At 35.8% G+C, this 27,883-nt stretch overlaps 1 protein-coding gene and 2 pseudogenes across 1 annotated transcript; all 3 read left to right on the top strand.

The window, feature by feature from the left end:
* Positions 1 to 17,847, top strand: part of LOC122138366 — a 33,584-nt pseudogene extending 15,737 nt beyond the window's left edge.
* Positions 17,848 to 18,014: 167 nt separating this feature from the next.
* Positions 18,015 to 19,302, top strand: LOC122138365. The gene is made up of 2 exons (XM_042730460.1): positions 18,015 to 18,940; positions 19,092 to 19,302. The coding sequence occupies exons 1-2, from the start codon at positions 18,234 to 18,236 to the stop codon at positions 19,300 to 19,302; spliced, it is 918 nt and encodes a 305-aa protein (XP_042586394.1). The 5' UTR covers positions 18,015 to 18,233.
* Positions 19,303 to 19,617: 315 nt separating this feature from the next.
* LOC122138564 lies at positions 19,618 to 26,686 on the top strand (annotated as a pseudogene).
* Positions 26,687 to 27,883: the final 1,197 nt, after the last annotated feature.

The raw sequence follows: 27,883 nt of genomic DNA, 5'->3' as shown, positions 1-27,883 counted from the left end.
AATATAAGTTTGATTTACACACAACATTAAGTACATTAGTAGAACCCCCCCCACCCCCCCCCCCCCCCCCCCCCCCCCCAAAAAAACCCCTCACACCCCTATGTCCCCCCACAGAACCCTTCAAAATAATGTTTGCAACTTAAGAGGTTTAATAAAAATCAATCACATGGGAGTTTTAACTTGCAGCCTTGCATTTATTTAAGTTGTATGTGTGGTGTTTATTGTGTGTGTGTGTCCTCGTGATTCAGTTATTTAAATCGTGTCTCCATCAGCGGTCCTCTGTTTCTGCTCAAGTTCAAGGCCTGATGATGTAATGATAATAATCACCTCAGCACTGAGAGGTAATTAACCACCACGGGCTCATTATCTGTTCACACCTCACATCCTGATACTATTTTTGCAATTTTCTGTTGTCAAAGGTATGAAAGGTTTGAGTTTCCAGCAGCTGCTTCCCATTTAGTCCCAATTAAACCACTGAGTTGTGTTCCTGTCAGAAGAAAGAAGCAGTTTTGTTTTCTGTTGCCCAACTGGGTCATAGCATATATATACCACTTACAATCATAACTTTTAGATGTTGAGCTTCCCTTTAATAGATAAAAAAAAATTAACAGACGTTTGACAATTTTCTTTAATCAGAATCATGATGAACATTTTCACTGTTCAGAATCAGCACTGATTGCGTGGTCGAAACGACATTTAAAATATTTTGGAGTTAAATGGCTTGTCTTTTGAAGGCTAATTTAGTCCTAAGCATGCACACAAAGTGTAGGATAAGTTCAAAACAATAAAATAAAATAAATGAACTATAGTTTAAACTGAAATTAAATGCAATTAGTGGGACTTTGGAGTGTTGTTTTTGACATATTTAAGTAGGACTTAAGTACATCTTTATATGCAATTTCATTATTACATCTATTGCCTCTGAAATGTGGTTAGGGACGTACTGACAAGCATTCATGCTAAACTAAAATATATTTTAACGCCATTTCTCATGTATTTAAATGTGTTTGTAATTGCACATTTGTAATGTTTAGTACAATCTAGTACAAAATATATATTTATTGCATTTAAATATTTATGTAAAAATTGTACTGTCAATGTAAAATGTAATATGTAATACAATACATTAATATTATATTACATGAAGATGCAATATAAGCGACATACTTTACTTTACACATGCTTTAATATGTTAGACATCAAAAAAAACACAATCAAAAACACATAAAAGACGGCATTTGAATGGTGAAGGCATGGAGAAAGTTTCCTACCTCTGAATATAACAATCCTTTTTTTTCTTCCTTCTTTTTCCCCCCTCCTCTTTCCCCCTTTCCCCTTCCCCTCTTTTTTCTCCCTCTTCTTCTTCTCCCCTCCCTCTTCTTTTTCCAGAAATTGGCAATCTGGTGATGTTAACAACGCTGATAGTTTTCCTCCCTTCCCTTTTCTCCTTTACGAAACAGACCTTTCAGAGATCCAGCACTGGATCTCTTGACTATAATAAAGCCTGCTGTGTAGCTGCTGATGGTTTTGTGACGGTCTCTCAGGTCTCTGTTTCTGGCAGCAGCGAGGCTCAGACTCATTTACCTTCACCGCAGAACCCCAGTGTAAATATTTATCTGTCATTTCACTGCCAGCGTCTCAAAATCCCCCTCATTCAGTCTGTTTGCTTCATGATCGTTTGTCTGTCTGATTTTAATGTTTATATCACCTACTCAGCAGAGGTGGCAATCAAATCTTTCTAAATCAAATCTGTTTTGATTTCTGTTGAGGACGGTTGGTGTATGTTGTTAAGAGAGAGTCCATCAATTCCTGAAATGAGAATTTAGGCCTGTGTGTGTGCTGGCAGTTCACAGCATCTTCTACATCAGAACCACAGGAAAAGTGACAATCGTAGTTCAGTTTGATAATGAAGTGCTAAATTAATACTGTAATAACACAACAGTGAAAAAAAAAAAGAAGAAGAAGAAAACCTCAGACTCACACAAAATGTTTGTGTAGACTTTATTTACGTTTATGCATTTTTACATTTGTGTATTTAGCAGACACTTTCATCCAATTACAACTTAACATAGAGCATAAACAATTCCTAACAGAGCTTACAATATTCATAGTATACAATACCATGTTTAGTGCCCTGCGATTTCCACAGTGAGGAAAAAAATAAACAATAATAATAGTGATGAATGAAGTTGTTTTTTTATGAACGCAGTTGATTAGATTTTTTTGGTCATTAAAATTTAGATAGCTTAAATTTGATTAAATTCCATTAAGATGGAATTCAGAAAAGTAAAATGCAAAAAAATAATAAATAATAATAATAATTTGAGGGGAAAAAAATTTATTTTGTAAAATGTTTAATTGTTTGTGTCATGATTTCAATTCATTTTACGTGCTTTTTGAGTACTAAACATTTTATTTAACCATTAAAACAGTACAGAAACATTTTAACACTGGAAAAAGAAAAAAAGAAAAATGATCAGGAAAAATCAAAATAGGAATTTGGACAAAATAAAACTGATTTCATAAGGCCATATAACATCAGGTTTATTAGATTGCAAGATTTAAAAAAAAAAAGAAAAGAAAAAAAGTCTAATTCAAATATATATATATATATATATATATTTGGGGGGGAATGTTATTTTGTTAAATTTTTAGTTGTTTAAGTGTCATGATTTGAACTCATTATACGTGCTTTTTGAGTACTAAACATTTATTTAACCATTAAAACAGAGTACAGAAAAATGTAAAAACTGAAAAAAAGAAGAAGGAAAAAAAATAAAAATCTGGAAAAATTTTTAATAATGAATTTTGAAAAAAACAAGGCCCCCTGTAAACATCAGGTTTATTATTTTTTTTTAATTCTAGATAAAAAAACAAATAAATAATAAAAAACCCTCTCTAGAGCCGGAGGAGAAATGCATTGCTTTTGTTGCATGTGTGTTGTTGTTGAGTGATAAATGCTGGTAGAAGTAGCTGTGTTCAGTTGATTCTTGAACGCTGTGATGGTTTCACCAGAGAGGAGCAGAAACGCTGAAGGGTCTGGAGCGTGTCTTTGTGACTTTGTTCTGAATTGTCAAAGAGTTGCATGATCAGAAGTTCTGTCCGTCCACAACTAAATACTGATTACTGATTATTTCACAGCCATAATAACTTGGATACCTACTTCAGTAGCTGCTAAAACTCTGGATATGTGGTATCTGGAAGAGATTTGTTCTTGTTTTAAGCAAACACTCAGTTAAATTTGATCTTTTATGTTCAAGACTGAATATATTAAGTTATTTTGCTATGTGTTTTATGCATGTGTCTTTAAGAATATACTGAAAAATCATTGGTAACAATTTACTTAAATGTAAAATGCATTAAAAGGCACATCTTTTCACAAGTAGATGTAACGAAAGTTAAAATTCATTATAATATTTGCAGATTTATTTTTGTTACATCTGAAATTAATTGTTTTAATATTTTACTTTCTGAAATTGTAATAAGGAATATATATTATAACTATACAATTATTCATGTGATCATATAATGCATTATAATATGCATTAGAATGCATCAACATACTTTCATAAATGCATTATGTATAAAGACTTCAAGTAAATCGTTATGCAAATAATTGAATAATTTTGCACCAAAACAGTAATGATTTACTTTTATATGACCTTTCCTTTTGCTGTATATTATATATTACAGTATATTTTCATCAGTGTATTAGTACAGAACAATTTCCATCTAAAAAGATGAAGACTGTTTGATTCGTTCACAGTTTGATTATTGCCTGAACCGGCTGAACTTCTCCAGGCTCCTCAGAAGAACATTGTTTGGTGGAGAGGAGGAGATGATCTTGAGTCTGTCCAACTGCTTCACACCCGTCTCAGCGAACACGCAATCTCTCAAAGCTGTTACACCCAAACACACATCTTCTGACCTCCAACACACACACACATACACACACACACACACACACACACACACACACACACACACACACACACACGTTTAACACTTAAAGACACGACAGTTCACGTGAAATGAAAATGCAGTCAGCATTGACTCAGCCTCATTCCCATTCAGTGGTTTTCTGGGCCCAGATGTTCACACAATTTAATTTGGAAATGGCATGTTTTTCTTTCAGGATCAGGAAGTTTCGTGACAGTTTCTCAATGCAGCATTAGACTGGATCACTATGATCCTGATACAAATGTCCCAAATATGCCAGAGCTCTAAATGAGGCTACAGATCTCCCATTTTCAGTTTCTTTTAAAGAATAATTATCACAATTATATATTTATTGCGATGAAACAGTCATCAACGTTGAACCATTTAAAAGTGCATCTCTTTTTTGCATGTGCACAACCAGTCAACAGTCAAAAGTTTAGTTTTTATTTATTTTATTTATTTTTATTATTTATTGTTGTGTCTGAAAGACGTTTTCTCTGCTCACCAAGGCTGTATTTATTTGATCAAAAATACAGTAAAAGCAGTAAAATGGTGAAATAGTTTTACAATTTAAAATAACTGGTTTCTATTTGGAATGTATTTTAAAATGTAATTTATTTTAGAGCATATTAGGATCAATTTTCTGAAGGAATCATGTGGACACTGAAGACCTGCAGTAATGATTTTTGCATCACCGGAAGAAATTATATTTTACAGTATATACACATGTAAAACATTTATTTAAATCATAATAATATTTTGCTGTTTTTTACTTTTAACTTTTAATCAAATAAATTGGTGAGCAGAAAGGGATTAATTCAAAAACACTGAAAATATTTATTTATCGTAAACGTGTTGAGACTTGTGTACAAACAATAAAAATATATATATAGTTTCTTCTTTACTGAAAGGCCTTATAGATAACTTTCTACTTAAAATCACTGCAGTGTGTAAACAAAATAGAAATGTGTATGCGAAAATAAATAAACAAAAAATTCTGGGATCAGGATAATCCTGATTTGTTTAATTTATTTATGTTTTAATATATTTTCCAATCCTTTTAAAAAGCTTGAGCAACACATACTGAAGGTTTAATCCAGATAAGAACCAAGACTGAATTGCATGATTCTAATCCAAGTTTCATCATTCTTCTTGTTTTCTTTTGAACAGCCCATTTTTTTTTTGATTTGATCCGATCTGATAGCAGAAATCTAATTAAATCTCTTTTGAACAATGGTCTGTGATGTTTTGCATGTTTGAGGATCTGTTTTCCATTCAGTGAAGTGGATGATGTGTACTGCTCCACCCCCAGAGACTATATTTTATATTGTCTTAAATGAACTTAAATGTCATTCTGTTCCTCACACACAACACATGATTAGGAACATACACTGTAAAAAAAAATAGTATTAGTGTGTTTGACAAGAAATTACTGTGTCTGTCTTTCTTCAAAATGACTATATAATTACTTTATGACACGCTATGTTTTCAGTGTAGTTCATATGAAGTAATGTAATAAATTTTAAGGGGTTTTTCACTTTTTTTTTAAAGCTTGATCAGTACAAGTCTCCATCCACAATCTCAGACGTTCTGCCTAACATCGGATGACTTGAGTGAAGTCTGTAAGTTTAAAGTCTGTAAGTGTGTACAGTATGTTGTTCAGTGAGTTTCAGATGCTGTTGACTCTTGGCTGCTTTTATCTTTTGCAGATCGTATGGTTTATGTGCATCAACATGCTCCTATAAACCCTGTTTTAGGCTTGAGTTTAGGGTTTGGACTGGAGTTTGAGGTCACAATAAAAGTACAGATGCATCGGAATGGACACATTCTTGATCAGTTTTGATTTATAGGTCTGTGTCTTCGCACAGTCAGTTCTTTCATGCACATCTATAGACAGACCTTGTAATCATTTCTTGCAATCAATACTTAATTGTTTCATTGTTTTATTAAAGGAATAGTTCAGATCAAGTCAGTCTCGCGATCCAGCATTTTTAATTACACAACTCAAAACTGGACAGATAATAATTATTTTGATTTATGCCTGATATGAAGAGCCAGGCTAGAGTTATTGCTTTATTTCTGCTGCGGTGGAAGAGAGGATTAAGTTCAGTGAATATAATGAATTGTTTGTGTCGTGTTTCTCACACAGAGCATCCTGTGAGCTGGAAAACACTGAGTTATGATGCTTTTTTGTTCTTCTGCTCGTGTCTTCCAGTGAAGGATGCTAATCACACAGGTCTGGCATCAAACACAAGGGTTAGACTTTGCCATTGACTAAACCAACCGGATCTTTAAGCTTAATCAGTGCATTTCTGGTAATTTAAGTAATTCAAAAAAAAGTTAATTGAACTGTGAAGACCACGTAACACAATCACAAGTAATGAATAATATCTAGGGTTATTATCATCAACTAAACATAAAACTATTTCAATTAAAATTCATTATTTCAAAAAATATTCAATTCAATTCAATTCAATTCAATAAACTAAACTTATTTTATTTCCGGCTAGTTGCCAAGGCAACATTTCTCATTTCTGTTTAGAAATGTTTGTTCTTCAAATTGTTCTTAAAAAGTTGTTTTGGTTCTTAAAAAAAAAAAAAAAAAAATAACTAAAAAATAAATTTGTATTTAAAAATATTACTTTTTAATAATAATTTAATTATTAAATATGATCATAATTATTCAAATGTCATTGTTAATCTGAAGTACTGAAAGAACTATAACTAAACCTAAACTAAAGCTATTAAATAACACACACAACACACACACACACACACACACCACACACACACACACATATATATATATATATATATATATATATATATAGTATAAATAAAAAAGTTTTTTTTTTTTGTGTATGTTTTTTTTTTTTGCCAATTACCTTTATAATATATATATATATATATATATATATATATATATATATATATATATATATATTATAAATTAAAAATACAAAATTACTTTAAATTACATTTAAATTTTATTAACACAAAGCACAAACACAAAAACAAAAGATTAAAAATAACATGTTAATTCAAAATATTAACAAAAAAATAATAGTCTGTTTTTTTGTTTGTTTTGTTTTTTGACTCAAGATTATGCTTGAATTTTTAATAATTTTATAATCTTTAAATGAACAGATTCTCTAAGGCTAAGACTAATTTGATAAAGAAAGGTTTGTCTCATTTGAAAACCAATGTCTTTTCCTCTTGTTCATAAACCATTATAGAAATGATGGATCTAGAAACATCAGTCTGTTTTCTGTTTGCAGATATTGGTTGAAGCTGTCAAGATGGTGAGGAGACTGTTTTTTGATTAAGAACCATCAGGCGTTTTAATGTCCATATTCTGATTTTATAGGATTTCAAGTGTCTCATTAGAAAAAGCAAAACAACAAACAGGGGAGCCTCAGTAATGATATTAATATGGTCTGGGCTGCAGCTCATTAGTTTTTATTAGATGGAGATCTCTGTGATTTTCCTCCAGTTCTTCTGAGAAGAGATGTTGGCCATCTGCAGGTTTTCATCTGCTCTGCCAATGAGACGAGACAGATGCGTTAAAACATAAACAGAAGTAAATGACCTACATGTTAAAACGGGATCGCAATGTCAAGGCCTGATCTGAATGACAGGACTGTCCTTTACTAGCATTTTGTTCCTATTCATCTCAGAGGAGTTTGATCAGGATCTCATAAGGAACGTGATCGGTCAGAAACACACAGCATCATTTCACTGTGAGCCTGCTTTGTGGGCAAATATAACAGATTTGCACTAATGGAGTATTAAAAGGCCATAGCATTATTTAGTCCATTCTTATGCACAATGTGAAACCACTAAATTGGCTTATTTCTATTATGAAACATCTGAAAACAGTAAAAAAATAAAATGCAAAAATGTTTGATAAATGTGACTCCGGCAGCACAAAACCAGTCATAACAGTGTCAATTTTTCAAAATGGAGATTTATACATCATCTGAGATCTGAATAAATAATCTCTCACATTGATGTATGGTTTTGTTAGGAGGACAATATTTGTCTGAGATGCAACTATTGATGAAAATCTGGAAATCTGAGGGAGCAAAAAAATCTAAATATTTCGAGAAAATCATTCTTTAAAAGTTGTTCAAAAAAGTTCTTAGCAATGCATATTACTAATCAAAAATAAAGATTTGATATATATTTTTACTTTTGGAAATGTACAAAATATCTTCATGGAAAATGATCTTTATTTAATATTCTAATGATTTTTGGCATCAAAGAAAAATCTATTAATTTTGCCCCCATACAATGTATTGTTGTCTATTGCTCTTTGCAAATATTCCTTTCCTACTTATGACTGCTTTTGTGCTGCAGGAACACAAATAATTAAAAAAGGTAACACTTTACAGTCAGGTTCCAGCATGAACAGATGCAACTTTTGATTTTATTAATTTATCAGTAAATGTTGAAATTAACATTAACCAAGAATCATAAGTAATATAGTAAGTTTTCCATTGCCTGTTCATGTTATTTAATGTGTTATAATTATATTGATATAAATGTATTGCTTATTGTTCGTTACATGATTATGAATCTGGAATTACGACTCAGAATTGTGAGGAAAGAAGTCCAATTGTAAGATTAAAAAAGTCAAATCAGCTTTATTTATTTTATAATTCCATGGTGGGAGCAAGTTATAAAATGTAGCTCATCTCAATCAGAACATAATTTTATATCTCATATGTGACTATAAAACATTATATTATGACTATAAAATGTGAATTGCTTGAATCTCAGTTGCTAATTAAAGTACTTATGTAGGAAAGTCTTGTGCAACTCTTCCTAAAGTAAGTTGCATGCTGCAAAAGGAATTATCTGCCAGGAAAATAAATGCAATAAAAATAATAGAAAGGGCTTGTGTATTATTTCAGTGCTCTATAGTGATTTAACACACAGCTCTGTTTGTTGTTGTGTAAAATAGGTAATAAAAGCAGCAGTCCGGTGTATTTTTAACCCAGTGTTTGAATCAGTGCTGGACCAAGAAGCGTTCACTGAACCGCTGACTAAACAATCACATCAGTACACTACATACTTTCATATCCACCTTCCGTTTGAAAAGATGCGAATGCTTTTGGCTGTTTTGAAACAAATAGTGACCAATAGTTCATTCTTTGCCACAAATTATTTCCTAGTAAAGAATGGTCTCGGATTGCAGAGGGTCAGCAGACGGACTTCAAATAGACTGCGGTGTAATCACGACTTTAAAAGACAATGTTTCTAACTTGAATCAAGTTATTAGTTATACATACTGATGTCATAAATGAATATATTTGTTTATGCATGAAAACATCAGTTTGGTTTTAGTATTATGATCCAGTGCAATTACCTTGAAAAGAGCAAACTCCAAAACTTCTCAAAATGAATAATAAAATGCACTCCTCGTTGTTAATGTTATTGCATTAACCAATATGACCTCATTTCTAAAGTGCTACCTTCAAATGATCATAAAAAACTCTCAATGTGTGTTTGATTTTATGCATGAAAAAAACTGTTTCCATTTGAGTATTATGTTCTCGTGCAATATTGTCTTAAAACAAACTCTCACAAAATTGCTCTAAATAAAATCATGTGATCTGTTCTGTGTGTGTGTGTGTTTAATTGATGGTGTTTCAGTAGCAGAAGCAGTAGATGGGTGCTTGCACTGTTGTTTCAGAGGAGGGCTGAGGATCTGAGGGGGTTTTCTCTTGGTTTAGCTCCTCCTTACTCAGGCTTGGCTTCGCAGTCACTTCTGCTCCAGCTCTCTACTCTTGAGTTTCTGTGCAGACAGTGAAGCACCTCACAGAGTTTATCATATGAGGCTTTGAAAAAGAAAGCCTGCTTTTATACCTGCTTTTTTTTTTTACCTGCTGCTGTTTGGTTCTGTTGCATTTATCAAAGTATATGAAAACAGGTGAACCTTTAATAAGGATGCTGTGATATTTTTATTCCATGGTGTGAAGATCTGATCTAAGAGAGAACTGCTTGAAGGAAATGAAGGCTCGGAAGGCAGTCATTCACAGGTAACATTGAAGGTAAGTTTCACTTTCATTTGTCGATTCTGTTTCTGGTTTTTCTTAGAATTCACGCTCCGTGGTTTTAAGTAAGATGAAAACCTCGCACTTATCGAAATGTTTTTTTTTTCTCTCTCTCATGGTTCTGTTGCTGTATTGCACATATATAATATAATAATAATAGTAATCATTTAAAATATTTATTTGTCATTAAAATTTATTTTATATCATGTTTATTCATAAATAAAATTAATTTCATTTATAACCATTTTTAAGCCATTGCAGTGCGCACACGAAAATAAAAAAAATGTCACTTAAAATGAATATAAATTAATTAGTTTTATTCAAAATTATTTTAAATATTATTTAATATGCTGAATAAACCTACATGCATTAATTCATTATACTGACAACATTTTAAAGGGTTAAATTGGGTTAGAACAAATTTCTATAAATACTATTCTATATATTTCTATGTGGTATAGATGTATAATATTTTACTAAATTATTGTGGAATCATGCATTCAGTCTTTAATTGCTGATGAATGACTGTTGGGCTCTTTTATTTGGCTTTAGCTGGCTTAATTTAATTCCTAATGAGCTTTTGAAACGAGTTATCCTTAAGGAATGCAGAAGGAATTCTTGCATAGTTTAGAACTAACCCAAAGACCTTGAGGAGTCAAACAAGATCCTGCTGAAGGAACTGTGCGACAAAATAAACCTTAAGATAGTTCAGTTAATCCAGTAGGATAGTGTTTGATTCCATAGATGTTGATAGATACTGTATTTAAATTACTTTGTGTTGTAGCTCAAACAATAGTGGACTGTGCTTGCAATGCCAAGGTGTCATGGGTTTGATTCACAGGAATGCATCATGAAATTGATGCATAATTGTAAATCTTTGATTAAATGGATAAAAAGTGTCTGCCAAATGCATGCATGTGAATGTTTTTTGTGGACACCTGTTGGCTGTGTGTGAGGTGTGATTCTGTGTTTCAGCACTAGAGGGCCGTGAAGGCTTCAGACGGCAGGCATCATGGGCTCTTCATGCATGAGGCGGATGCTGATGCTGATGCTGATGCTGCTGGTCAGTTTTCGTGGCTCCGTGGGGTTTGTCCACGGCTGTGTGTGGCCTGCTCTGCTGCTCCCGCTGAAGTGCACTGCACCTTCCGTGCACTCCTGACCATGATGTCCCACGGGCATCTCCAGACAGGTCCAGCGCATTAACTTTGGGTAAGTCATGGCAGAAACTGGAGTTCATCATAGGATAGTGTATATGAAATATTAAGAAAATTGCACGCATTTTTTACTCCTGTAAAGGTAAACTTGGCAGTCCAGCCACCATTATTCTTCAGTTAACTGATGCAAGACAGATTGTTTCAAAGCAGCTGCACAGTATTATGATGCAAATGGGATAAGTTACGGCAAAAATAATTACAGCAGTTCCACCAGAATCACAATAATTCAGTTCAAATAACATACGAGGTACTTATTCAAAGCTCAATTCATTTCGTATTGTGTTCTCATCTAGAATTTATTAAATACTAGGGGTCTTTTTAAAACCATTTTAAGCATGAATTTAGGTTTTCTGTACAGGCTCAAAACCCTTTAAAGTCGGTGATTTAATCCATAACGGAGAACAATTACGGTTTAATTGTAACACTCATTGACCACCCCCCATATCGTTAAGTTTCGGAACATATTTGCACCTCGATCATTATAAGAGGCGCCGCAAGACCAAAAAAATTTATTGTCAGCGAAAACTTAAACTAAAGCGATTATTAGATTTACTGAAGAAACTGAGTGGCATGCTATTAAGTTAAAAGTTTCTGGTTCTCGGAAAAAATCTCGGGTCTCTCGTGTATGTAAAAAGCTTGAGTCTTGCAAACTTGAAGACTGTATTCGTGGTTTTAGGGGTGTGATTCGCAGATAGATTATCCCTAAAAGCAAAAAAGGCCTTATTAGACAGGTGTTCACAACATATTTGGAATCAACATGCAAAAACCACTGCAAAAAAGAAAATCGACTTTTTGCTCAAAAAACCCACAGTTGCGGAATATTGTGAGACCTTGAAGACAACTGCTGTGGGACAACTAGCCCCGCAGACCTTCCATACTTCGTTCATAGGTGGTACGTAAAAATTTAGCATTTATATTTATGCATTATAAACATTTTTAGCCCGAAGTGAGTTACGAAAGAGGGGGGGCACAACAATAATTTTCCACTTCAGCCATAAAGTTGGTTTGAAAACAGTAGTGATAGAAATGCATTTGCACTCTTAACAGGTTAAACCCTATAAATCACCTCTCAGACGTTACTCTTGCTGGCCCTTCGCAAACTAGAGATACTCATCGTATGCACGGCCACAACGTGCAGGAAAAGACCCGAAGCTGCTTTTTCAGGATAGGTTTCATTACAGGAAAACCACAGTCATCTGGTGAAGCGCACTATAAGTCCTTCATTTACGTCAGTTCCTAATTAATTAGTTCTAACTTAAAACGATTCATAGTAAAACTATGGTGTTGTGCTTAGATATCAAATGACTCAACACAGACTACAGTCTGTAAGCCATGCCTTGTTTATGTCAAAATGACCTCAGAGTTCACTGTGTTTCCTGCGGTTTTAAAAAAGAGCTACACACGAATACGGAGTCAGTTACCAGTCACACCTTCTCTGGTTTTGAACGGCCCCTTGGTAGACTCAATATGGACACCACCGCATCGAGTCAATCCAACCTAGGCGTGCGTTCCGTTGGCTGACCTAACTGCGTATGCTCAATCTAGAGGCAAACCGTCGACAGAATCTCATCCTGCTACGTCAGTACTGTTCTCGCTGCTGCAGTGTTGTCACTCCAGTTGATACCACACCCTGAAAGCATCTGTACCTCTCTGAAAACTCCTCACCACGCTTGCTCCAGAACATGCTGAGAACATGCCGCAGCTGGCAGAACCTCTTTTTAATAGGAAAACCCATGGAGCTGTACGGCCGGATGAGCTGGTTACAGGACTGGAGCGCCCGAAATCCAGGTAATTAAACTGTTTTCTGAGTGCTTTCGATGATCGGTGTCCAGATATCACATCTGTCCTAAACTTAGATATCAACTTATCTGATATTTTCCCGAAGGAGAAATCTCTGTGAAATTTTAGGTCAGCTCAGGTTGTAGTCTTTGGTTCTGTGTAAATAAAATGCTGCCAAACATATTCAGAATTTAGAATGCAAATAGATTGCAATTTAATTTTCGAAAGAAATAAAGAAAATTTTTCAAACTTCTATTATAATAATAAAAAATGATTTGTGTGTGTGTGTATATATAATTACAGTACGTGTGTGTGTGTGTGTGTGTAATCAAGCTCAATTCAGTTAGTATTTTGTTCTCATCTGATTATTAAATGCCGCTAATTTATCTTTTAAGCCATTTTAAACATTTAGTTTCTGTACAGGCTCAAACCTTAAAGTCTTGATTTAAGAGAAGAAAAAACAGTTAATGTAACACTCATTGACACTATAGTAAGATTGTATATTTGTTGACTATTATAGGCATAAGACAAAAATTTATTCAGCAAAAGCTTGTGATTATTATATTTACTGAAGGAAACTGAGGGAACGTTCTATTCAAATTAAAAGTATTTAGTCAGAAGGAAAAATCTCAGTCTCGTGTATATAAAATCTTCCAGATGCAGCTTTAAGACCTTGTTAGTGTTTTGAGGGGTGGCGATTTTGGGATAAATTAAAAGAAAAAAGGCATTGTGGACAGTTTTCAATACATATTTTTGAAATCAACATTACCGGCTCACTGCAAAAAAGAAAATAAGACTTTTTGCTCAAAACCCATACAGTTGCTGAATATTGTAGACCTTGAGACAACTTCTGTATGACAAACCAGCCCCGACCTTACTATATGAGGCATGAAATTTACTTATTTATATTTATGCATTTAGTAAATCATTTGTATCCAGAGTGAGTACGAAAGAGGAACAACAATAATTTTACACTTCTGCATAAATTTGTTGAAAACAGTATTGATAACAATGCAATTTGCGCTCTAAAGGTTTAACACTATAAATCACAGCTAAGACGGCTCCCTTTGCTTGTGCTTCGAAACTAGAGGATACTCAGGATGCACGGCAACAGCTTGCAGAAAAATACCAGAAGCTGCTTTTCAGGATCTGGTTTCATTACTAGGTAAAAACCCCAGTCATCTGGTGAAGCGCACTTAAGTCCGCTATTTACGTAGTTCTAATTAATGAGTTCTAACTTACAAAAGATTTCGCTAGTAAAACTATGGTGTTGTATTTAGATATTTCAAATGCCTGGCGGAGACTACAGCTGTAAGCCATACCTTGTTTATGTCAAAATGAATTCAGAGTTCACTGTGTTTTATGCAGGTTTAAAAAAATGAGCTAAAACAAACTACGAGTCATTTACCAGTCACACCTTCTTTGTAGTTTGACGGCCCTGTAGACCAATTTGGACAACAACTTACGCATCGAGTTCATACACCCCGGATGTCGTTCCAGTGGGCTGACCTCACTGCGTTCTGCTCCATCTAGTAGGCCAAACCAATCTACAGAAAACTCCCATCCTGCTACTTTCAGTACGTTCTCGCTGCTGCAGCGTTTCCCCATTGTCCACCCTGAAGCATCTGTACCTCTCTGAAAACCTCCCCTCCAGCCGCGATGCCCAGAAACATCGGTCGAGAAACATGCCGCAGCTGGAGACAAATCTTGATGCTGGAAACCAATGGAGCTGTGAGCTGCCGGTGAGCTGGTTACAGGGACTGGAGGCGAAAGAAAATCCAGGTCATTAAAACTGTTTCCTGAGTGCTTTTAGATGATCGGTGTTCCAGATAGCAACTATGTATAACTTTAGATATCAACCTATATTTGAATTTCCTGAAGGGACATCTCTGTGTTAGATAGTGTTAAATTTAGGATCAGCTTCGGTTGTAGTCTTTGGTTCTGTGTAAAATAAAATGCTGCCAAACATAGGTCAGATTAGAATGCAAATAGATTGCAATTTAATTTTTGAGAAAGAAATAAAAGAAAATAAAGAAACTTTTTCAAATTCTATTATAATAATAAAAAATGATGTTGTGTGTGTGTGTATATATAATTACAGTAACGTGTGGTGTGTGTGTGTGTGTAATATATAATTATATATATATATATATAGATCTATATATATCTATATATTTATAATATTACTGGTATACACACACAACACACACAAAAAAAAAAAAAACAGTATAAATATGGGTCAATTTTAGATGTCGATGCTACACATAAAAGATGAATAAAGAATATTTCATGATGTATGGTTTTTAGAAAGGACAGTATTTGGCCTAAAATCTTTATCTTTCTAAAAATTTGAAAATCTGGAATCTGAGGGTGCGAAAAATATCAAAATACTGAGAAAATTACTTTTAAAGTTGTCCAAATGAATTTCTTAGCAATGCATATTACTAATCCAAATTATAAAATTTGTGCTATTTGTACGGTAGGAAATTTACAAAATGTCTTCATGAAACACAATCTTTTCTTAATATCCTAATGATTTGGTCATAAAAAAAAAAAAACACGATCAAAAGATGATGATTAGAGATGTTGAAAATTTCGAACATTGAGTTAAGAACAAATTCCATCTTCTAAAGTTGGATTTGTTTTATTTTGCTAGGAGTGATGAAATGCAAAAAGGACAGATCATTTGCAGCGGTCGCTCTGTCCACTGTGCGCATCTCCTAAACACCTTAAAGGACAAGACATCTTGGATCTCAAGAGTTCATCTGCTCTGGACCAGCTATCAGCTCTCCAGGAAAGAACGTCTCCACATGAGGACAACATGAGTGACTTCTGCCCATTGACAGGATCAAACCACCGATTTGGAAACGTCTCCCTTGGTTTATCGCATCCGACGAGCATGGGACTAAAGTGGATTGATCTGACAAATACTTGAACCAAGAGAATCCACTAAAATAGCTGGAATTATACAAAATCTCTGGAGATCGCTGCTAACGTGACTCTCTTCTTTGACCTGGAGTGTCCTGTGGACAGAGACAACTATGAAGAGCTTTTGGAGGCTTCTTGCATACTATAAGTGAAGTGCCTGTGCATCTGAAGAAGGGATATAATGCTAAGCAGAGAGCGGAGCTGAGCTATAGATACAGACAGGACATCGAAAGGGACTCCTATTTTTACACTGGGGTCCGAGCCAATGTTGTAGCCCGTCCATCTTGGCTCATGCAGTCCTTCATGAACATCAAATTAAACAGGCCTTATTCCTCCTCCAAGAGTATGAGACTCATTCTTAACACTCATCTGACTACCACCACAGACAAGGAGGCCTGTCAGATCTTGGGGTCATGATTGAACATGGGACAATAAAAAACCCAGACGAGCTTCAGTTCTGTTGTGGGTGGTATGGTTGAAATGGACTGCCGTGTGCAAAGCTCAGGAAACGCTTGCTGTTCACTGGATGGACACCCCGATGGAGTCAAAGATTAAAGCTGTGTTCGACTCGACCAACAAAAGATTGACTGTTTCTAGCAGTGGCAAAACTTCACATTAAATCTGTCGAGCACAGAGACTCTGGAGTTATATATTGCATGGCTGAGGTTGCAGGAGATGTTGATGTTCTGCCTTTCCGTTTTTCCGTTATAGAGTCCTCAACCCCACTTCCAGGTGAAGAATTTGGAAACGCTTTAACAAAGTTTGTTGGCGAGTCTGCATCTTTGCCGTGTCTTACTACAGCGACTCCAGATGCTGTGGTGAATTGGATATTTCCAGATGGCAGTGTACTGAATGCCAAAGCCAATTCATCCAGGGCTTTAGTCTTTCCCAACGGGACTTTGTTCATTCTTATAGTCAGCTCAACAATAATGGATATCACAAAATGTGTCGCCATTGAACCAACCATGGTGTGGATGTACTGGCTACTAAAACTAACTGTTATGAGACGGAAAGGAATCCAGCCACTGCGACAGTATCCAATCAGGCCCGCAGTCTGCTGCGGGAGTGTCCACTAAGGTAAAAAAGCCTATTTGGAGGATGTAGAGGATCTTCCGGAGATGAAACTCCACTACCAAAACAGAAGTTTTATTAATCGAAGGGAAGGGTCCAAATGCAAGAACTCAAGGGACGTTATTTTGGCAACATACGCCATAGAAGACCCTTTAGAAAGGGCATGCATGGCCAACAAACCAGAACTGGCTTTAACAAACCAAAGAACTCTGTTAATACCAAGAACAATATAGACCCTCAGAAGTGGGCCGTTCTTTTTGGCCAAATTCGTGAGAAGAAGACCTCTCCGAAGAAATCATCAGTTAACATTGTCCAACATGGCGCTGCAGAGATGGTGAATGTAGATCGTCCGGGGGTCGATTGACGACATTGAGAGTTCTTCTGGAGACTCCAGTCCACAGGAAGAGTCAAACACTTTCAGCACACCACACCTAAGGGATGTTTACCACAGGCATGCAATTACACCTCATATCAAGGGACAAAATGAAACGTATACATAACAGCTCCTCCAGAATTACAAAACTAGCTCGGACAAGGCAGTGCCTTACATCTCAAATCCACATCTGGAAACCATTATGTTATGACAGAGGTGAATGTTGAAGAAAGAGGGCATGTGAGCCACTATAAGTGCTGAAAATGACCAAGTAAATTCCAGGTCTGTCATCAAACCGGAGTCTGAGAAAGAAAATGAGCTTAATTTCTCCGGAAAGGCCAGCGTCCAGTCACAGATTGGGGGTTTTGATTTTGGACTGCCTGACAGCAATTCATTTGCTACCACATTAATCCCACATGCTTTACAGAGTTCAGCACCCGTCCAGAGCAAAAAGATCACTGGAGCTCCAGGAGAAGATTTGTAGGTAGGCAACGAACAAAAATTAAGACGCCCGTTCTCAAAGCTTCTAGAGTGGGACAAGAGGACCATGGTCAACCTCTACAGCTGCAGGAGTTCATGTTCCAACTTTGAAAGCAGATCCAACAAGCCCAGCTGAAGATGCAATGATCTATCCCAACTTCTAAAGCTAATGATATCATTTACTCTAGAACCCCATCTGGAGACACATTGATTCATTCAACTACAACTACTGCTCGCATTTACTCCAGCACCTCATCTGGAGACACATTGATCCATCCAACTAGTACAACCACTGCTCACATTTTTTCCACAAATCCAGCTGGAAGCTTGTCAATCCATCCAACTATCCCAGTAACCGCTCACATTTACTCTACAACCTTAGCTGAAAGCATGTCAGAATATCCGACTATTAGTCTCACTTATCCTACTGTGCCGAGGGTATTCCCAAATGCTATTAATGAGGAAAACACCATGCACCTCCCGGATGAGAAAACTGGTTCAAAAATCCACAAAGTGAAGGCAAGCAATTTCCTTCAAATCCAACAGATGCCTCCAAACTCTAGAAGCCCATCTGCATCTCTCCCCATGAGCACAACATCAGAGTTAGAAAATGAAGACATTAGTTCTTTTGAGGAGGAAGAGGAAACAAGCATTGCATCTGCAAAGGAGATGAATGAGTACTTGGTTCCCACGAGTGTAGATCCGACATCTCGACTTGGCGTCGAAACGTTCCTACTGACAACTGCCAAGCAGGAGTTCACAGGCATGCTTTTAACAGCGTTACCAAAGGCCAACAAAGAGATTCATCCAACAGAGATCAGCTTTACTTTGGACACAGATGGGCTGGATATCTTCCACATGCCTGAATCACAGTTCAGCAATGTTTTAGGAGAGAACGATACGTTGGAAGTAAGTTCTACAGAAGAATCTTTAGTCACCTCCATGCTACGACCCCACGACTACCCACTTTCACAACCAGCTGAAAGCTTTAAACAAGAAGAATCCATTTACAACCAAGTATCTATTTACTTTGACACCAGAAACACTGACAGAATCCATAATATCAGTTGGGACACAAACCAAGTCTTTCGTCACAAGTTCACAATCGCCTACTCAAACTAATGAGATTTACTTCTTACAACCCAAACTCTGTTTCTAAGCCAGACCAGGGGGAAAGGTTTGTCCATGAACTTGAACCTTTGATTCCTCCTACAACACTGAATACTTCGCCCACAATTACATTACCAGCAAGTACAGCCATAATTCCCAATACAACCCAACTCATTGGAACAACAACAGCACGTACTACACTGTCGACAGCTGCTACTACTACTTGGCGTACTTCGACTACTTCAGCTACTACGATGACGAATACTACTACTATTACTACTACTACTACTACTACTACTACTACACCTGCAATAAAGTCAACACCCAGTTATCTCTTACCAGACAATAAAATCCCATTTTATTCAAGAAATCCTGGATTGAACTACATTGATTCCAGGCACAGGGGAAGATTTCCCAGCACTAACCACAGGTATCCGTACTATAACAGTAGAAATCCTTCTGTGAATATTAGACCTAATATTATCAGAAAACCTTCTGGCACCACCTCACCTATGGATTTAAACTCTCTCAACCAATGTCAAATCAACAACTTCACCTAAGATATTGAGCAGCAACTGCTCGATCTGCCACCTCAAGTCCCACAACTGCGTCAAGCACCCATACAGCCAAACAACAAATTCAGATCGATGAACCAGGAGAACAGACAGTCAGGTGCAGTTCTGTTTCCTCAAGGACCGCAAACTCTTCCTGTGCAGCAAATGAGGCCCAGGATCACTGCTGCCAAACTCCACACAGTCACTGTGAATGCTGGGACAGATGTGCAGTTACCATGTGATTCTGTGGGGAAGCCAAAGCCCCTCCTGACCTGGACCAAAGTCTCCACAGGTAACTCACATATGACATGACAAGTATTTACAGTTACAGTACATTATATGCAGAAACTGGAGTATCATTTTGATGCATAAACCTTGATATATTTTACAATAGAAGATAAATGTGTTTTTCTTACATGCTTCCCTAAAGGTGATTTGTGTTTTATTTTGCTTTATTTTGTTTTATTTAATTTTATTTACATTTTTTTATTATTATTTTTTTATTTAATTGAATATTAATTGCTTGTGGTTAAGTTGTCACTTCATGTTTTTCTGCACGTTATAAATTTAAATTTATATATATATGTGTTATATATATATAATATATATATTTATATATATATATAAATTTATTTATATATATATATATATATTCGTACTTGATTCCCTTTTTCTTTCTGTATTACTTGTCTTACACCATATATACATAGAAATATAATATTAAAATGTAAAGATATTATATGTTTGTGTGTATATTACTTTACAATATATTAATTATAATATAGAGACTAAACAGAGGTTATGTAAAGCTAACAATATGATTGGTGTTTTTGTACAACCTCTGTGCCTACAAATGTAAAGCATATATTATATTTCTAAATTCTAAATATTTTTATTTAAAACATCTGTTGTCTTATTAGTTTATATATATATATATATATATATATATATATAGAGAGAGAGAGAGAGAGAGAGAGAGAGAGAGAGAGACAGAGAGAGTATTATTTTTTTATTAATTTTACACCTTTTTATTTGTTTTCACTCTCTATTCTTTTTTGTTTTTTTTTTGTATATATGTGTCTTAATGACTACAAGCAGCTTTTCATTGGGTTAAATTCATTCATCTCTCTCCCTCATCCTTTAATTTCCACAGGAGCCGTCATATCAACAAATACCAAAATCCAGCGATTGAGGTCCAGTCCAATGGGACGTTTGTCATCCATAGCGTCCAGCTTCAGGACCGTGGGCAGTATTTGTGCAGCGCTCGCAATCCACATGGCATTGACAAGATGATGGTAACCCTAGTGGTGGTGGCCCACGCGCCCAGGATGATACTTCCACATCATAAAGATATAACAGTCTATCAAGGAAACAGTGCTTTCTTGGAATGCCAAGCACAAGGTCTCCCAACCCCAAACATCAGCTGGGTGCTTCCGGATCGATCGGTGGTGCGAGCCATTAGTAACAGCCAACAGAAGGTCATGCTCTTCACCAATGGAACACTTCAAGTCAAAAACACCAATCACCTGGACAAAGGCGTTTACAAATGCATAGCGAGCAATGCTGCTGGAGCCGACATGCTTTCCGTGAGGCTCCAAATCACAGCCTCACCTCCCACAATGCAAGAGCAGATCTGGGAGAACTACACCGTCTCTGATGGCCAATCAGCGTTCATGCACTGCACCGCTAAAGGCACGCCCAGTCCAACCCTCCGCTGGGTCACATTTACCGGCGTGCAGCTTCACCCCGCGCAGTTCATCAATAGCAATTTGTTTGTTTTCCCCAATGGGACGCTATTTATTCGTAACCCTACAGAGAATGATTCTGGTAATTATGTATGTGTGGCTGTGAATTCGGTGGGTGTTTCTAAAAAAGGACAGTGAATCTACAGGTGAAGAGGAGCTCCACTACGGCCAGAATCATGTCCACTTCTGCACACAGTATTGATGTCCGCTATGGAGGTCAGCTGAGTCTCAACTGTTCGGCCACTGGAAGCCCCAATCCCAGGATCATCTGGAGGACGCCGTCTAAAAAACTGGTTGATGCATATTACAGGTAAAAGAATTGCATATTACTACATTATTATTGGAGATGCAGAGAAATTAAATTTTTTGGCCGAAGCCGTAACCGAACAAAATGAAACACTGGACCGAAGGCCGGATACTGAACACTGTTCTTCACCCCCTCCCCCCCCACCCCCCATGTCAGTTTTTTACACCATTGCATAAATTAAATAGTCTAAATATGTTTTTTTACTGTTTGTCTTGCTTTTCAAAAGAAAATTCAATAATACAAAACAACAATTTAAAAATAATAACACTGAACATTTTTAACATTCTAGCAGACATATCAACAAAGCACAATTTCACTTAAAATTAATAAGTTAGAAAATAATATTTTTTTAGCCATTTTTCAAAACACCCTCCTTGAATTAGGCGTGTATTGTTTACTGTACAAATAAATGCAGCCTTCACTGTAAAAAAAAAAAAAATCAAAAAGTTGAGAAAACATAAAAGTTTGAGGCAACCAGCTTCAGGAGATTTTTTTATTACAACTTTTTATTTTTTACAGTGTTGCTTAGCAGAAGGGGCTTTTTTAAAAACATTAGAAAATATTGCAGATCTCAATTTGAACACCACACATATGGATTTTACTGTCTCTGGCTCTCTTTGGAATTCTTTTGATTCTCTCATATATACGGTTGGTTACAGAGCATGATTAACTGAATAGCAAAACAACATGAAGAGTAAATTAATTACAGAAGACAGACAAATCAGAAGAAAATAAATGGATACAGAGGGAAGACAAAAAGAATGTTAATGAGAATGCAGAGGAGAAAAACGCATAGTTCTTCTGAATTAACAATATTTTGTTAGAAACCATGAACACCAGTGGTCTGTATGATCTGCTTTGGCTTATGATGCTTTTGGGGAAACACAGCCTGATTTAGTAAATTTGTGGTTTTGGCATAATTGCAATTTTTATTACACTTTGATAAAACGTCATGTAGTGGTGCTACTAAAACAGAAATTCTTTAATATGTGCAACTTTACAGATGTGCAAATAGGCATTGTTGACATTTAAATGTGAGCAGTAGCTTGCTTATATTTGCTGTTTCTGACACAAGAAATCAAAGATTTCAGAATGTCCTTTTTTTTGTTGTTGTTGTTGCTTTTCACTAGAATGAAGTTTTGAGTTCATAAAATAATTATCTTGATATGAACCAGAGCTCAAGCACATTTTAATGGATTGTAATAATTCTGCTGCCAAGAGAATATTGGTTTGCTCTGTTGATACCCTTGAAAAGGTTTTAATAAGTTAATCCAAATTTAGTTTTAGAATTTGTAGGGGAAAAATGGATCTTAACTCTTTCCCCACTAGCGTTGTTAAGAAAAAGTTGCCATTATTGATAATTTTTACAGAATTTTCATGGGCCACAGAGTATTTTGAATATCTGAACATGCAATATGTCAAAAGAACTCTGATCAATTAAAAAAAACAAAAAAAAAAAAAACACATTCTCAATGTTACATAACTTAAAAAAAAAATACAAACAAACAAACAAACGAAAAAACCTTTTTAACCGAAAAGCTGAGCAAATGGCGTTTTTGTCAAAGACTATGTTCGGATCGCATTTAGATCGATGATTTTAAACAGAGATGAAGGAAAAGCATTTTTAGTTCCATTCCAGCTTTTAATAGCCCGTGCATGGTTTTTGCCATGTCAATAGAAAAAAAAAAAAAAAAAAAAAAAAAAACTGGCATAGTCTTAAAAAAAAAAGCAAACCTGAGATGAGCCCTTTAATAAATAAGTTGTTTTTATATTTTCGGTTCAATAAATGCTTCTTTTTCTACTCAAAAGAAGTTTTGAATTCTGATTTTTTTTTTTTTTTTTTTTCATTGTGCAATGAACTCTTTAATCTCAAAAGACCAAGGAAAATTTGATTCCTCAAAATATAATAAATGATACATTTACTAGTGTCACACTTATCAGAATGTAACCACTTTTTATTGCTCATTTCAGCTTTGATCGCAGAATGAAAGTGTTCAGCAACGGCACGCTCACCATCACGTCAGTGACTGAGAAGGATGAGGGCGACTATCTCTGTGTGGCCAGAAATAAAATGGGTGATGACTCCGTTCTCCTTAAAGTCAATGTGATGATGAAAGCGGCTAAAATCGACTACAAGTCACTGAGCGATCGTGAGGTTTCGTACGGAGGAGAGCTGAAAGTCGACTGCGTCGCTTCTGGTCTTCCCAACCCAGAAATCACTTGGAGTCTTCCGGACGGTACCATGGTTAACAGCATCCCTCAATCTGATGATAACAGGGTTCGTGCCAAGAGATATGTGATGTTCGATAATGGCACCTTATATTTAAATGAAGTCGGAATGGAGGAGGAAGGCGACTACACGTGCTACGCTGAGAATCGGATTGGGAAAGATGAAATGAAGGTTCATATCAAGGTGGTGGCGGATGCACCGATCATCCGAAACAACGTTTACAGCATCATCAAAGTTCCTTACGGAGGGGGCGAGGGGGGGAAAACGCCATCCTCAACTGCAGTGCCAAAGGAGAGCCAACTCCCATAATCACATGGACGTCTCCGGCTCATCGCACCATAGTGCCAGTTTCCGGCAAGTACCAGATCGCCAACGATGGCACTTTGCGCATTCAAAAAAATCCAGAGGTTTGACAGAGGGAATTACACATGCTTAGCTAGGAATGTTGTGGGAATTGACAAGAAAGTCTTTCATGTTGAAAGTCCTTGCATCAACGCCTGTTATAAATGGATTTGAGAGTCCTGGGATTGTTCGTTAAAACTGTTGTAAAAGGATCAGCGTGTGCTTTTAGACTGTAAAGCAAACGGAAACCCAATTCCAAGGATCATATTGGGTGTTTCCTAACAACATCGTACTTCCAGCACCGTACTATGGCTCACGGATTACGGTTCATCGCAAACGGCACGCTGGACATCCACGTGGTGCGGATAAGCGATTCCGTTGCGCTTCTTTGCATTGCACGCAATGAAGGAGGAGAAGCCAAACTCCAGGTTCAACTCGAGGTAACCGAAGGAGTTGAAAAGCCATGGTTGCGAAATCCGCCTACAGAGTCCGTCCAACTCTCAGACGGGATAATAAATCTAAATTGTTCCGTAGAAGGAAAACCATCGCCGGAGATCACTTGGATTCTTCCTAATGGGACGTCGCTTCTTAAGGGAACTAGTATTTTCCGTTTCCATCATCGATTTGATGGCACTTTGGTTATTAGAGACCCGTCGGTTTCTGAGATCGGACGGTATCGATGTGTCGGGCGCAACAGCGTTGGATACGTTGAGCGAACCGTGACATTAGAGTCCAATAGGAAACCGGAAATCACTAACAAGTACAGCTCGCTCGTCAGCATCATAAACGGCGAGAATCTGCATCTCAACTGTTTATCCGGTGGTCAACCATTACCCAAACTTACCTGGACTCTACCAAACGGAGTCATCTTAACCCGGCCGCAAACAACTGGACGATATTCGGTCCTAAACAATGGCACTCTTGCTGTCCAGAGGACCTCTGTGTACGATAGAGGGATGTACCTCTGCCAAACAACTAATGAGCATGGATCGTCCAGCCTGTCGGTTTCGGTGATTGTAATTGCGTATCCGCCACGGATAACCAAAGGACCCTCGCCGGTGACATATGCTAGTCCAGGTGTGGCCGTTCAATTAAACTGCGTTCCTCTCGCTACGCCTAAAGCCGAGGTGGTTTGGGAAATGCCTGACGGTCTTCAGCTGAAGGTCGGTGTCCAGCCGCGACTTTATGGAAACAAGTATCTCCATCCTCAAGGTTCACTGGTCATTCAGAACCCTTCCAGCAGAGACAATGGTGTTTATAAGTGCACCGCCAAAAACGTGGTCGGTAGCGATAGCAGATCAACTTACGTCTATGTGTTTTGATGCAAACTAACTTTACAGACAAGCCCGAAGAACTGCATTAAGACTGTTCGTAAAAAAATATATAATCTTTCGGAATCACTTTCAACTGACTCTTGTAAATATGAAAGAGTGATATTTTAATCCACTTCGTCTCTGGAGTATCTGTACGTTAATGGATGTTCATTAGTGCTTTTGGGAAGTACACTGATAGCTCGCATGGAATTTGCACCAATAGAACTGCAAAATTCACTAAATTCTACACATGCTTGTTTGTTTATTTGGTAACACTTAAAGCCTTTGTTTAATGCATTATAAAAGTAGTTTTAATGCATTAATTATTCCTTGTAATAATGCATTGCCAGTTAAGACTTTATAACACTTATAAATTCATTGTTACACTATGCATTTTAAATTTAGCAATAATTTACAATGCAACATTATGAATAATTATAATGCATTACACCCTTTAATAATACAATTTTACACATAAAGGCTTTAAATAAAGTGTTACCATTTATTTAATATCTTTGCTATTGTATATTGTGCTTTTAGTTATCAAGAAGCATGAGCTCCATTTAGCACATTTTACCATGATTTATTTAATTGGTAATGCTTTACAATAATATTCAGTTTGCCAACTACACTGAGCATCAGCTAAGAGTATTGATTATATGATTTAGAATTTATTTTATTGTTAGTTGAATTTCATAATTTACTAATAGTATTGAAATCAAAAGTTGTATCTCTTAATATTATTTAACGCACCTGAACTAACATCAACTTACAGTGAACAGTTTAAACTGTTTAAATTAACACTAAGGAAGATTAAATAAATCTCTGTAACAAATGCATTGCTCATTGTTGCAGTGACTAACGGGACTTTTTTGTAAAGTGTAACCAATTCATTCATAGAATCCTGATTTTTGCCCCTACATTATTTTCACATTTTGCATGCATTCATTTAGCAGATGAACATGCATGCATTCATTTAGCAGATGCTTTTTTTTTTCTAAAAGAAAAAAAAAGAACGGAAACGTCAGAAAGAAGTCTTAAAAATGCAATAGAGAAAAATTTCAGTCGTTTATTAGAAAGCTAATTAAAGCCAACATCCTGAATCTTATTGAATTGTTCTTTAATAGTAACTTCTTTAACAGCCACTCATGCACATCTTTTGAATGAAAAGCGCTCATTGCATGAAATAGGCTGCACTGAACAATTTCTGCTGCAAGTGATGATGAGTGAGGACATGAATCCAGATGTTTCTATAACAGATTCTTTTGCAGGAGTAACAGATAAATTGTATTAGCATGCTGCTAAGATAATATGCTCAATAGCCTATGCAGCATAATATTTGGGTGCATTTTTATATTCATATTCTTATGGAATATACTGGTGCTTTTTGCTATTTAAAGGATTTTCTAATCGTTCCTTCAGCTTTTTTTCACTAGTCTATGCATCTCAGCACACAACCTTTTGAGACAGGTTGTGAGACACAGCTACTAACAGCTATGCTTGGCCAAAAATGAAAATATTGTGAAAATGTTTTATTCTATTAAAATCAGGGATTCCTTCCAGTGCACATTATTAAGTTTTTTTTTTTCTTTTGCCACATTAAAAAATGTTGCACTTCTGAGGTTGAGAAAATGTCATTCTCACCTCAGCACTGTGCCAAGAGCTGATTTAATACACAAATCTGTATTTGGATCTGTTTATTCCTTCTCTATATATCATCTTTCACTTATTTTAATAAATTATTTGTCTTTTTGTCTAAAAACTAACCCACATCCACAATTTTATTATTTATAAACACAGCAAACAGTACTTTGGACTGGCTTCATTTTTAATAAATACTGTTTTCATACTTCTTTGGTAATTTGTAAAGATTTGGTTCTTTATCTTTTCCCCAAAAAAGAATAATAAATAATTATAATAAATAAATAAATAAATAAAAAAATAAATAAAAATGATGTACTGTAAAGCAAATTTTAGCAAGAACTAAATTTAGATGATTGTTGTCAGATTTTGGTAATTTAATTTGACACACATATACTGTACTATACTAGTATGTCTACTACTTTAGATGTATATATAAAGTCTAATGCACACTCTGCTATGCAGTATATTTTCCCCCGCAATGTTTATTTTTTTGTCAAACTGTATAAAAGTGGGTGGTAAAGAATGACAGCACTTTTTTTTTTTTTTTTTTTTACATCAGTCTGCTCATGTGACGCCTTTATTAATATGATTTTGAAATTATAAGACAGTCCTAAAAGGAAGAGTTCAGCCAAAAAATTATATTTGCTGAATTTGTTCTCACCCTCAGTTCATCCAAGATATTAATATACAAAATATGCTTTGTATATTACAATGCACTGATAATCACCAACAACACACACTAATGCACATAATAATATTTAGACCTAAATTGAAAATATTTGTATTTAAATTTCC

The sequence above is a fragment of the Cyprinus carpio genome, chromosome B9 (assembly GCF_018340385.1).
Source record: "Cyprinus carpio isolate SPL01 chromosome B9, ASM1834038v1, whole genome shotgun sequence".
Taxonomy (NCBI): Eukaryota; Metazoa; Chordata; class Actinopteri; order Cypriniformes; family Cyprinidae; genus Cyprinus; species Cyprinus carpio.
Note: the sequence above shows the minus strand (reverse complement) of the source record. Positions and strands in the feature narration are given on the sequence as shown.